The 12562-nt window shown below is 49.0% G+C and overlaps 1 protein-coding gene across 2 annotated transcripts in view; it reads right to left on the bottom strand.

Moving 5' to 3' along the window:
- LOC113454327 (erythroblast NAD(P)(+)--arginine ADP-ribosyltransferase-like) overlaps positions 1-12562 on the bottom strand; it is a 30699-nt gene that overhangs the window by 3820 nt on the left and 14317 nt on the right. For both annotated transcript variants that reach the window (XM_087918927.1, XM_087918926.1), the window contains exons 3-4: positions 5664-6339; positions 1208-1391 (exon numbers count right to left, since the gene is read on the bottom strand). In XM_087918927.1, the coding sequence (XP_087775053.1) occupies positions 1208-1391; positions 5664-6339 (860 nt within the window). The remainder of the gene's footprint in view (positions 1-1207; positions 1392-5663; positions 6340-12562) is intronic.

The following is a 12562-nucleotide window of genomic DNA, read 5'->3' as shown; positions in this document are numbered from 1 at the left end:
GTCTTTCATGATAATTGTGACTAAAGCCTTTTTTTTACATAATAAAGCTTCCCTTCTTCTTGACAAAAAGCCTCCATGTCCTGTGTATTCCTTGGAATGGCCTGCATGTTTAAAATCCCCCACTCAATGATGCACAGGAGACTGTGACGGACACTCCAGAACCTTCACTGCTGAATGTATGTTGCCTTCAATGTTGATTTAATTCCCTACAGCTCACCCACACACCCCCAAACAGCAGAGCTCCACCTGCATACTTCAAGGATGATGCACTTCTCTTCACAGCCTTTGTCACTCTCCAAATATGGTGTTTATATGGGTGTGACCATAAAATAATTTTGATCTTATCACTCCAAATGATTTTGAGGCTTCTTTAGAAGCTGTTTTGGATATGTTCAAACATCTCCTTATTGTGCCTGCTGAAAGAGTCACACTACTTTGCTTCAGAGAAGTATTTCAGTAAAAACTTGCTCGATTTTCCTAGCAATTGTGTCTGACATCCTTCTTGGTCTACCTGACAAAAACCATATAGATTTGAAACCAGAGATATTTTTATTGGGAATTTTACCTGATACATACAGTAAAGACTTGAAATATTTCATTGTAAATGTATTAACAGCAGCTAGGACTGTATTTGCTAAAAATTGGAAAATTGAGAAAATACCATCGCAAGAGGAAACCATTAAGAAAATATTGGAATGTGCTGAAATGAGTAGGTTGATATTTGAAATTAGAGAACAAGAGGATAAACAATTTTTTAATGTTTTTAGGATAGATTTGGGAGGATTATATGAATTGTTATAAAATAAGTAAATTATAGTTATCTTGCAAACCATGAATGAACAAAATTATAGTCAAATGATTGATTAATAATGATACCAGAGTATTCAATTTTTGATTGATAATATGAGTTATTATGCAATGTAACTGTAATTGAGACTATGAAATGGATGCACAAAAAATTTGTAAACCAACCGACATACTGTACACTTAGGGAAGAAAGTTGGATGGTTTTTATGTTTTGTTTGTTTTTGTTTTCTTTAAAAACTAATAAAATTTATTTTTTTTTAAAAAAGACCTTTATTGCTTGATGTGTTGATTTCTGATACAATCATCCGCTACTGAATAGAACCCTGTTTGCTCTCTGCATCCTTCCCCGAATAAATGCCACTGTGTGTGTGTGTGTATGTATGTTGCCTGAAATTCTCACTTTGTCCTGTTGGTGGAGAAAACAAACCACTTTCTCGCAATGGTAATTTGCATGTCACACCCAGCCTCCTTCCTAGGGAGGCTCTCTCTCTTTCTCGATTGCCCAATTATCAGAAGGGTGGTCCAGGTCAGAAGGAGACCACACAGAAGGAAGGGCATCCCCGTAGCAGTGAAGACCCTCGCAGCTGCAGAGACAAGAATGGGGGTGGGAGGGAGGCAGAGTGGTTAACGTGGCAGCGAGTGAAAGATCGATTCATTTCTATTTGATCGATCGATCGATGGATCTATCGTGTCGGGGGTCCAACAAATCCACCCCCATTCCAGTCACCACATCTCTCACATTTAAAAAAAATACAATAGATTTATTAGGGGTGGCCATGTTGGTTGTGCCACATCTTCATGGTGGGTGTCAGTTCGCTTCATGTATGGCTCGGAGGGGTTTGAAGTGGGTAGTGATGCAGCTGCAGTGCGGCTTCTGGTCCGTGGTCGTGTCTCATCTTCTGTGTGGGTGTGAGTCTGCTTTCTACGTGGAAGTGTGGTGGTAGCATCCTTGGGGCCCTCGTGAGTGTGGGTCTGGTGTCGTTTTTCATGTTAGGTACTCGTCTGTTCGTGAGGTCGGGTTTCCAAACGGCTGGTAGGCGGGAAGTGTCATCTCGTTTATTCATGCTGTGTGGGCGTTTTTCTATCTCTATGGCTTCTCTGACTATTCTGTTGTTGAAGTGTTCGGTTTTGGCGATAGTTCTGGTATTTTCAAAGTCAATCTCATGTCCTGTGGCTTTGAGGTGTTGGACCAGGGAAGAGGCTGGTTCTTCTTTTTTGATTGAGTTCTTATGTTCTTCAATGCGTGCACTTATTCTTCTGTTCGGTGCAAGGGATTTCGTATACTCCTTGGTCTTTAACTCGATTTTGTCTTTAGGGTTTCTTAGGATGGTGGATATTTTTCTGACACCCACCATTAGATGCGGCACGAACGCGAAGCCAAACAGCAGGATCACAGCTCACCAGCTCAAGTCCCCTGGCAACTAAGACTAATCTGAGCACAACCAAGCCCCCACCTGAACAGAACACACCTCCAGCCAATCAGAACACGGCCAACCCCGCAACCAATCAGAACACAGCCAAACCCCCTACCAATGAGAACCCCACCCACCCAATCAGAACACAGCCAAGCCCCCACCAAATCAAGTCCCACCCCCACTAGCAGTTAAAAGGAAGAAGCAGCTGCAATCTCACATCACTCTGAGAAGCACAAGAGCCGAAGACACAAGCTTGAAGATGATGAATGAGACTTCATCAAAACGTTGCGTAGATACTCCGAATCTTATGCAGGAGAAAACCCGAATAACCAAAGATCCACATACAAATACCCACGAGAACCTCAGAAAACAAGTATGTATGTATGTATGTATGTATGTATGTATGTCTAGGTGTGTTCGGGTCTTTTCCCGTGTAAGATTAAGAGTATCTTGGTGACGTTTCGGTGAGCAAAATCTACCCCCATTTGAGGTAGTTTTTGCCCTCCCGGAGGCTCGAGATGAAGCACTCTGGAAAGTTACAAATAAAGGACGTATACATTTAGCAGAAGTCCCCTGATTCTAGCTTTGCCCCTTATAAAAATATTGTGCAAAACCACAAAGTTGCTGAACTAAGGAACTAGCTATATTCCCAGAAACGAGGGTGGGCATGTAAAAATAACTGATGGTGTAAGATAACTGAGTAAACAAGATGCACTTTTCAATTCCTTTATATTTCCTCTGTACGCATATATATGCTATTCTCCTTTTTCGGTAAAAATTAATAAAAGTAACGCCCCGGCCTGGTCTGAGGTCATGATGGGTATAAAAGTCACGCCTCAGGAAGAGCTGGGGGTTCAGAATTTGCCGTGCTAATGCTCTGAACCTTGTGCACAAATAAAACTTGTATTCTCCAACCTTTCGTGGTCTTGTGTCCTGATTTGGAAGCAAGATTTTCTGCTACAGAGGGAAGCCTCTGAAGCCTCGGGAGGCTGAAAAACGGGCCTGCTTCAGCACTTCTGGTATCTCTAGAAAGCCTGTTCCAGAAGTTTCCTTCGAGCCTCCGGAAGGGTGAAAACAGCCTCAAAATCAGCTGGGAGACATGTGCATGCACAAGGCAGGGACGTTTGACTGGGCCTTGCGTGTCCACACAAACGGCTCTGCCCATGCCACCGAACTCTCCAATAAAACAAACCGTGTGCGTAGATCTGAATGCTTTATTGAAAGAACAGGATATGGTGAAACTGGGGAAAACCGGGATAAGGACGATGAGAACTACATGGTTATAAGTGCTACGTGCTTTATCGTGGCCCAGAATATAATTTTTATATACTGTTGTTGCACTCCAGCCCCATCTAGTGGCTGGATTGATAAATATATACCCAGTATATTCTTGGAAGCTGACCCCACTCCATTACCCATCAGCCTCCACTCTCAAAACAAGCGCACGCTGGGAAGTCAGGCTCCATTTCCTTTAGCATTTGGAGATGGAAGAAGAAGCCATCTTTAATCTGTGGCACATGGCTATCCCAGGACAAGCTCACATCCCCCCCACAGAGTATCGCTGGTGAGATTTAAATTGCTTGTGTGCATTCACTGTTACGTTCAGCAGGAACTCAATGCTGTCGATCTTGTCTTTGGTTCTCATCGTATGTAGCCCGGTTTTCCCCCGTTTCAACCATATCCTGTTCTTTCAATCAAGCATTCAGATCCGGGCAGACAAATCCATTTTCATTAGAGGGTTCGCTAGGTTTCCAACGAGTAGAAGACCACTCCCTGCTTCTGAGTCAAGGACGGCCACTGGCAGCGTTTGGAGGCCCCGTTTTTTGGCTGGATGGTCTCACGGAGCAGAGATCCCCAATCCGTTTGGACCTCAGGGACTACCAAACTCAACATTTTCAATCCCATGGACCCACTAATACAAATCCAGCGTGCTGCTCGCTGAAGCGCTGGGACTCCCACTGACGGGATGGGGTCCTTCAGGCACTTAGTTTGGCTGCCTGTTTCTACAACCTTAAATACTCCGAGTCATTTGGACCCGTTTCCCACACAAAACAAAACACAGATCTCTCATCTCTCTGTCTTGTCTCTCTCCCTTTCTCCCTCTTTCTTTCTCTCTCTCTTTCCCTGCCCCTCTCTTTCTTCCCTATTTCTCTCTGTCTCTTATCGCTCTCTTTCCCTCCCTCTCTGTGACTTCTCTCTCTCTCTCTTTCCCTCTCCCACTCTTTCTCCCTCTTTCTCTTTCCCTTCCCTTCTCTCTTTCTCCCTTTCTCCCTCTTTCTCTCTCTCTTGCCCTCCCTCCCTCTCTCTTTCCCTCCCCCCTCTCTTCCCCATCTCTTTCTCCCTCTTTTTACTTTCCCTTCCCTTCTCTTTCTCCCCCCCTCTCTCATCTCTCTTTCCCTCCTTCTCTCCCTGTGACTTGTCTGTCTCTCTCTTTCCCTCTCCCGCTCTTTCTCCCTCTTTCTCTTTCTCTTCCCTTCTCTCTTTCTCCCTTTTTCTCTCTTTCTCTCCCTCTCTTTCCTTTCCCTCTTTCTCTCTTTCTCCCTCTTTCTCTCTCTCTCTCTTCCCTCCCTCCACCTCGCTTTCCCTCCCCCTCTTTCTCCCTTTCTCCCTCTTTTTCTGTCTCTTTCCCTCCCTCCTTCTCTCTCTTCCCCTCCTCCTCTCTTTCTCCCTCTTTCTCTTTCTCTCTCTCTCTCTCCTCCCCCCACAATTCTCGGTGCTGAGGAGGAAGGAACCTCTGAACTGCTGCCCCACTTATTTCCTGTTCTCCCGGCGGCAACTAGTGAAAGGGGATCAGGGTCCTTTCCTCTCCTGTAAGCCACAATTAATCCCTTCTCCATTCCTCCCTGCATTCCCTAGGCTGAAGAGGGGAGGGCCCTGAGTCTTCCTCTGAATGCCCAGCCAGATTGTGCCCTTCCCCAGTTTCCTCCACAGCCACTGGAGCCACACCTCCCACTCCCTGTCAGCTCCTCCATCTCCCCCTCAGAGTCAAACTCCAACAGGGGCATGACAGGTGACCTTGGTCCTGGAGCACTCCGAAGGCCCCATTTTGAGCTTGGAAGGTCTCCTGGAGCGTTCTGAAGGCCCCATTTTGAGCTTGGAAGGTCTCCTGGAGCGTTCTGAAGGCCCCATTTTGAGCTTGGAAGGTCTCCTGGAGCGTTCTGAAGGCCCCATTTCAGGCCTGGACAGCCTCCTGGAGCACCCTGGGGGCCAAAATCAGTTGCAGGAGGGAGCAAAGCCCTCCCGTGCCCCATTTTTGCTAGCAGAGGCTCCATGAGCCGGTCCTTTATTATCCAGCCCACAGACCTCGAGTTTGGCACCCCTGCTCTAGACATTCGGTCTACCTGGAACTGATTTTGGTGCTGCAGCCCCCCCAGATATGGCCGGGAAGTTCCCTGGGGACCCTTGAACCCCATGTTTTCCTCCCTTCTCCCGGCCTCTTACCATTCAGGACTCCACAGTTCCAATGGCTGAAAACGCCCGAGGACTCCAGTGTGATGTGGACCCCCTTTTCAGTCTGACTGTAGCCGGTCACGATGAACTTCTCGTAGGGTGGGATGAGAACTTCCTCTTCGTTTGGTTTATACGAGAAGTCATCAATGCGCACTCCGTGACACGTAAGGATGGAGAAAAAGGTGTCCTCGCTGAAATTTTGGGCCACCGTCTTGTTCAAGGAGGAGGACGCAAACTGTCCGAAGCGGACGATCGCATTGTTGGAGACGGTGAAATGGATGCCTCCTATCCCGCGGAAGACCTGGTAGCAGCTCCCCTTGGATTTGGCCTGGAGAGCTTTGGTAAGGAGGAAGTAAAAGTCCCTGAAGGCATAGTGGTCATAAGAGTCTTGGGATTTCCCAGCTTCTCGGGTGGCGTTGTTGAACTTGCGATACAGCTCATCTCCGATGGTGTAGGCCACGATCGCGGTGCCGTAGATCGGATTGAAGCTGCCGACGGATTGGCCGAGGCTGTCCCAGTGGCGCTTTGCCTTTTCCCAAGTTTTGGGATACTTTTCCTCCACAGGAAGCTTTCCCAGCTTGAGCAGATTGTCGGGGCTGCAGCCTATGTACTGGTCATCCACGGAGTTGCTGAACATGGTGAGGGGGATCTCAACAAGACACCACACCTACCCGGCGAAAGAGAAGGTTGAGAAAGCAACACGACGGAAAGGAAAGAGTCCGACGGTCAAGGAAGCCAACCTGAACCCAGTCCTCTGTTTGAGCCCCCCCAAAGGAGCACATGGGGGAAGAGAAAGTTAAAGGGGTCCCTGCGGATTTTACTCCACTAGTCATGTGTGATTCTCTCGGGAATGGGGCTCGTCTCTATTTTGAAACCGTTGAACCTGTTATATCTGGGAGGACGGTTCAAGAACGGAGGCGACTCAGATAGTATCTAAAGCTCTTTATTTGTGACTTCAGATCTGAGCAACTAACCCCAGCCGCAGCAGCCCCTTATATAGGGCTGGCTGCAGCTAGGCAGCCAATGAAGGCAATTTGAGTTTGCCGCTCTTGGCAGGGCCAATCGCGGCAGCCCGTTTACTGGCCAATTGCATCAGTCTATGGTGACCAATCACGATCGGCTATCAGCGGGCCAATCAGATTTGCAGGCTACGAGCCTGCTAGTCTGGAACACCCCTCCCCTCTCGGTTCCATTTAAGGGGTGGAGTAATATAGTCTCGCAGGTAGGCAGGTCTTTGCACCTGTCTGCCTGACTTACGCAGTTCTGCTTGACTCTGTTCAAACCCGGGTTCAGATGGACTGCTTGCCGGATCAAACAGAAACGGTGAACCGGTGCCATGGTTAGGGTGCTCCTCTGGTGCCCCCAGGGTGATAGAGTCCTCAGCCTCACTGTTACTGCCATGGCTCCCGGGGCTCACTGAACCTGCCTGGTTGCTGCTTCTTGGCGAAGCGTTTGACTGTCCGGTCTCAGCTGCAGCTGGTGAGTGTTGCCAACCATGGTGCGGTGATCTCGGTGTTAGCTCGGAATAAACAGGTGTCGGTTCTAATTCTGAGTTCACTGCTTCCCCTCCCCCCCAGTGTCAAAATTAGGGTCAGGGTTGGAGGATGTGGTTAGTCTGGAGCGCAGTTGGTCAATATGGTGTTGCCATGGTCTGCCATCAGTGGTGAGTAAACGGTAGGAGCGGGGGCCCGTAACTTGGGCAGGAATCCAAAGGGGATCCCCAGAAAAGTTTTTTGTGAAAACAAGGTCTCCTACTTTGAAAACATGGTGCTTGCTGCTGGAACCCAGGGGCTTTTCCGGGTGTAGGCAGGGTGCAAACGATCTAGAGGCGATCTGAGTTTCCTGGCCATCAGGAGTTCAGCTGGGCTCTTGTTGGTCGTGCTGTTTGGTGTGATGTGTTGCAGGAGCAGCATTCTAGTGACTTTGTCGTGGATGTTGCCTTGATCCATTTTCTGCAGGGTTTTCTTTGTAAACTGAACCATTCGTTCAGCCCGGCCATTCGCCGCAGGATGAGCCAGCGATGTGAGTGCGTGTTGGATGCCCCATTCCTCTAAATACTGCTCAAAGGCTAAGGCAGTAAATTGGGGCCCATTGTCAGAGACCAGGACATCTGGTAACCCGTGTGTGGTGAAGAGTCTGTTCAGTTTTTTAATGACCGCCTCAGTAGTGGTTGCTTTCATTTTATTGACCTCAAGCCAGTTTGAGTAGGCATCTATGGTTATTAAGAAGGTGTGGCCTCTTGTAGGTCCCACAAAATCAATATGAATGTGAGACCAAGGACCCCTGGGTGTTTCCCATTCTGTTGGTGGGGCTTTAGGTGGAGCTGAGTGGTTTTCCTGGCATTTGTTACAAGAGGCAACTCAGGTTTCGATTTGTTTATCTATACCTGGCCACCAGGCGTAACTTCTTGCCAGCGCTTTCATACGCACGATGCCCGGGTGTCCATCGTGTAGCATTTGCAAGACCCTTTTTTGTAACTTAGTTGGTACAACAACTCGGTCTCCCCACAAAACGCACCCCTTTTGTGAAAAAAGTTCCATTTGTCTGTTTTTAAACGGCTTAAATATTTCCTTAGTGTCGTAATCTGGCCATCCCCTCTCCACCCAGCCAAGAACTCGTGCCAAACAAGAGTCTCTTTTGGTTTCAAAAGTGATGTCTAGGGCCATTAGTGGAGGCAATGGCATTGGCTCTATTTGCAGTACCGGGAGTGTGGGAGCTGGGTCTTCCTGTGGCTCGGGTAGCGGTGAGCGGCTCAAGGCATCTGCGTGGGGAATAGATTTCCCCGGGTGATACTTTAATTGATAGTCGTAGGCAGCAAGAAATTCTGACCATCGCATCATTCTGGGGGAGAGAATGTGTGGGGTAGGTTTGTCGCCCGCCAGGATCCCAAGTAGTGGCTTATGATCCGTTATAATAGAAAATGTTCTCCCATAAACATATTCATGAAATCTTTTAATTGCAGAGACAATAGCAAGGGCTTCCTTATCTAAATGGCTATAGTTTCTTTCTGTTTTTGATAGAGTTCATGAAAAAAATGCAGTTGGTGCTTCTGAGCCGTTTGGTAGGACGTGGCTCAGGATGGCCCCTACCTCAAATGGTGAGGTGTCACATGTGACAGTCAAAGGTAGTGTCTCGTTATACTGAATTAGTACTGCCTTTGAGGTAAGGAGGTCTTTTACTTGCTGGAAGTCGTGTTCCTCCCGATGTCTCCAAATCCAGGATGCCCTTTTATCGAGTAGTCTATGGAGGGGCTCAGCAACAGTCGCCTTCTGGGGTAGGAAGATGTTATAAAAGTTAATAAGTCCCAGGAAGGCTTGGAGGTTGGTTTTGTTTTTGGATCTTGGAGCGTTTTTGATAGCTGCCAATTTTTTTTTCTGTGGGGTGGATTCCTTGCTTGTCAAGGAGGTAGCCAAGAAACTCCACCCTTTCTGTGCAAAACTGGCACTTTTCCTTCTTAACCTTGAGGCCAGCATCTTTGAACCTCTGTAGGACTGTTCTGAGGCATTTTTCTAATTGGTTTTTTGTGGGTGCTGCTATTAATACGTCATCAAAATAGGGCATGACCCCTTTTATCCCTTGTAATAGTCTCTCCATCAGGCTTTGAAATATGCCTACGCTTACATCAAACTGGAGCCTGTTGCATTTGAATGCACCACAATGTGTGACTATAGTTTGGGCCAGATCTAATTTTGCGAATATTTTGCCCCCCCCAAGTGAATGCAGAACAACTGGCACTGGGTAGGCGCTCTGCTGTAGCGCGTGATTGAGGGTGGCCTTGTAGTCACCGCAGATTCTTATGAACCCGTCAGGTTTTATAGGGGTGACAATTGGTGTCTCCCATTGGGCGTGGTCAATAGGTTCTAACACACCTTGGCTTTAGGCGAATGGGTGCAATGTCAGGGCGAAGATTAAATGAAATAGGGGACCCCTTGTACTTGCCTAGGCTTTCGTTGAACACTTCTTGGAAATCGTGGACGAGAGCCGCCTCCCAGTCATTGTCTTCAGTATGATGGATGCCAGCCACTCCAATTCCTAGTGGTGCGAACCACTGAAGACCCAATAGACTTGGCCGGTCTCGGTCTACGATGGTGAGTGGTAGAATTGCCTTATATCCCTTGAACGAGACCTGCACATGGTGGGTACCTGCGACTGGAATCCGATTGCCTTGATAGTCTTTCAGTATGAGTCTCTGACTGCTGAGGTCTTGGCGTCGGATGTTGGGGATTAGCTGCTTGAGTGTTCTCCAGGATACCATGGATAGTGATGACCCAGAGTCGACTTCCATGGTGCATGGTTTGTTTTCAATGGTGACCTTTACTCGGATCTTTTTAGCATCAAGTGATGAAGCGTGGCCGATGGTGATGGTTTGATGAGCCTCCTCTCGTCTGGGGGTGTCGTTAAACCTTCGGGGTCTGCTGTACCGGTTCCACTGATTGCTAGGGCGATCCCTCTGCGTGGTGGCGTTGCCATCATTTCTCTTTGGGCTTCTCCCTCTCCATCTGGGGCTGGAATTTCTCTTGTGTCTGCATACCTTCGCGATGTGTCCCCGTTTCTCGCAAAAATGGCATATAGCATCTAAGAATCTGCATTTGGATCGGGGATGGTTTCCCCACATCCGGCGCATTGGTAGTTGGATTTGTGACCCCGCTGGTCCCGTTGCTCACTTTCTGACCGGAGCCTGTGGACTTCTTCTTCCTCGCTGTTGGAGGATGACTCCACATCTTCGCGATGGGTGGTCGATGTGTACTTGCCTGAAGGTTTCCCAGCATCGTTGGTGGGTTGGCGGTTGGTCCCGCTGGTTTGACGCATTCGTGCTGCCGAGTGGCTTCGGCTGCTGTGGCATCTGCTATGGCATCTGCAAGCGAGATGTCTCCCTTGGCCATGATCTTGCTCTGGACGGTTGGGTCTCTGAGGCCAAGGATGATGAGATCTCTCATGGCTTCTTTGAGGTTGGCGAAGCCACACAAACCACCCAGGTTCCTCAGGTCTGCCACAAAATCCCCAATGCTCTCACCTTCACGTTGGTCCCTCTGGTAGAACTCATGTCTGCGAATGAGAGTTGGCACGGCTGGGGCGTAATGGCTGCGCAGGATGGGAGCGAAGGTGTCCCAATCCATGGTTTTAACTTCAACTGGCTTGGCTAAAACTTTAGCCATCTTAAAAATGGCTGGTCCACAATGGGTTAGAAAAACGGCTCATTTCTTGCTGGGCGTGGCATCTTTGAGGTTGTTGGATTCCAGGAACATTTGAAATCTGTCCATGTATGTCCCAATCTTCGCTAGCTGGATCGAATGGTGCGGGTGGTATAGCGCTGCTGGCCATATCGCCATCGTTGTGCTCTGTCAGCCACGTGCTCCTTCAGCTAGTTCAATTCAATAGCTTCTGTTGCCTCCGCATCCCATCCTCATCGCCAGTGTTATATCTGGGAGGACAGTTCAAGAACGGAGGCAAGACTCAGATAGTATCTAAAGCTCTTTATTTGTGACTTCAGATCTGAGCAACTAACCCCAGGAGCAGCAGCCCCTTATATAGGGCTGGCTGCGGCTAGGTAGCCAATGAAGGCGATTTGAGTTTGCCGCTCTTGGCAGGGCCAATCGCGGCAGCCCGTTTACTGGCCAATCGCATCAGTCTATGGCGACCAATCACGATCGGCTATCAGCGGGCCAATCAGATTTGCAGGCTAAGAGCCTGCTAGTCCGGAACAGAACCAGCGCTGTGCGAAGATGTTTCTGGGGTCATGTGGCCAGCATGACATCAGGGAGCACCGTTACCTTCCCATCTATTCACATTTTCATGTTTTTGAACTGTTAAGTTTGCAGGAGCCGAGGTCAGGATGGGAGGTCAGTCCCTCTTGTGGCACTCAGATCTCAAACCCGGGCTCTCGATATCAGGAAATGCCGTTACCTTCCCATTCTTAGTGGTACCTATTTATCTACTTGCATCTTCTTCCCCTCCTTCTTTCTCCCCTCCTCCTCCTCTTCCTCTATCTCTTCCTCTTCCTCCTCCTCCTCCTCCTCTCACCCTCTTCCCCCTTTTCCTTCCTTCTCCCTCCCCTCCTCCCCTCCTCTACCTCTTCCTCCTCCTCCTCCCTCCTCATCTCCCACCTTCTTCCCCCTTTTCTTTCCTTCTCCCCTCCCCCTCCTCCTCCTCTACCTCTTCCTCTCCTCCTCCCCTTACACTCTTCCCCCTTTCTTTCCTTCTCCCCTCCTCTCCTCCCTCCTCTACCTCTTCCTCTCCTCCTCCCCTTACACTCTTCCCCTTTCTTTCCTTCTCCTCCCTCTCCTCCCCTCCTCTACCTCTTCCTTCTCCTCCTCCCTTTACCCTCTTCCCCTTTTCTTTCCTTCTCCCCCCTCCCTCCTTTACTTCTTCCTCTTCCTTCCCCCTCTCCCCTCTCCCCTCTCCCCTCCTCCCCTCCTCTACCTCTTCCACTTCCTTCTCCCTTCCCCCTCCTCCCCTTCTCCCCCCTCTTCCTCTTCCTTCTCCCATCCCCATTCTGCCCACCCCATCCTCCCCTCCTCTTCCTCTTCCTCTTCCTTCTCCTTTGTCTTCCTCCTCCCCCTCCTCTTCCCCTCCTCTTCCTTCTCCTCCCCCTCCTCCTCCTCCTATCCCTTCCTCCCCCCTCTTCCTGAAGAGGTTGGCTGTCCAATCTCTTTAGTGATGGAACACCCACAACTTCTGGTGGCAAGCAGTACCCCTGGTTCACGGTCCTCCCAGTTAGGAAGGTTCCCCATTATTGCATGTTGCTTCTCTCCTTCGTGTTGTTCACATCCGTTGTTTCTGGTACTTCCCTGTGGGTCTTTGGAGCAGTGGGGGGATTCAAAATGGTTTTACTACTGGTTCTCTCGGCGTGGCTAGGGGGGCGTGGCTAGGGGGCATGACCATGTGACTGG

The sequence above is a fragment of the Pseudonaja textilis genome, unplaced genomic scaffold, assembly GCF_049901715.1.
Source record: "Pseudonaja textilis isolate UNSWEBS1 unplaced genomic scaffold, rPseTex1.2 PTEXSCF22, whole genome shotgun sequence".
Taxonomy (NCBI): Eukaryota; Metazoa; Chordata; class Lepidosauria; order Squamata; family Elapidae; genus Pseudonaja; species Pseudonaja textilis.
Note: the sequence above shows the minus strand (reverse complement) of the source record. Positions and strands in the feature narration are given on the sequence as shown.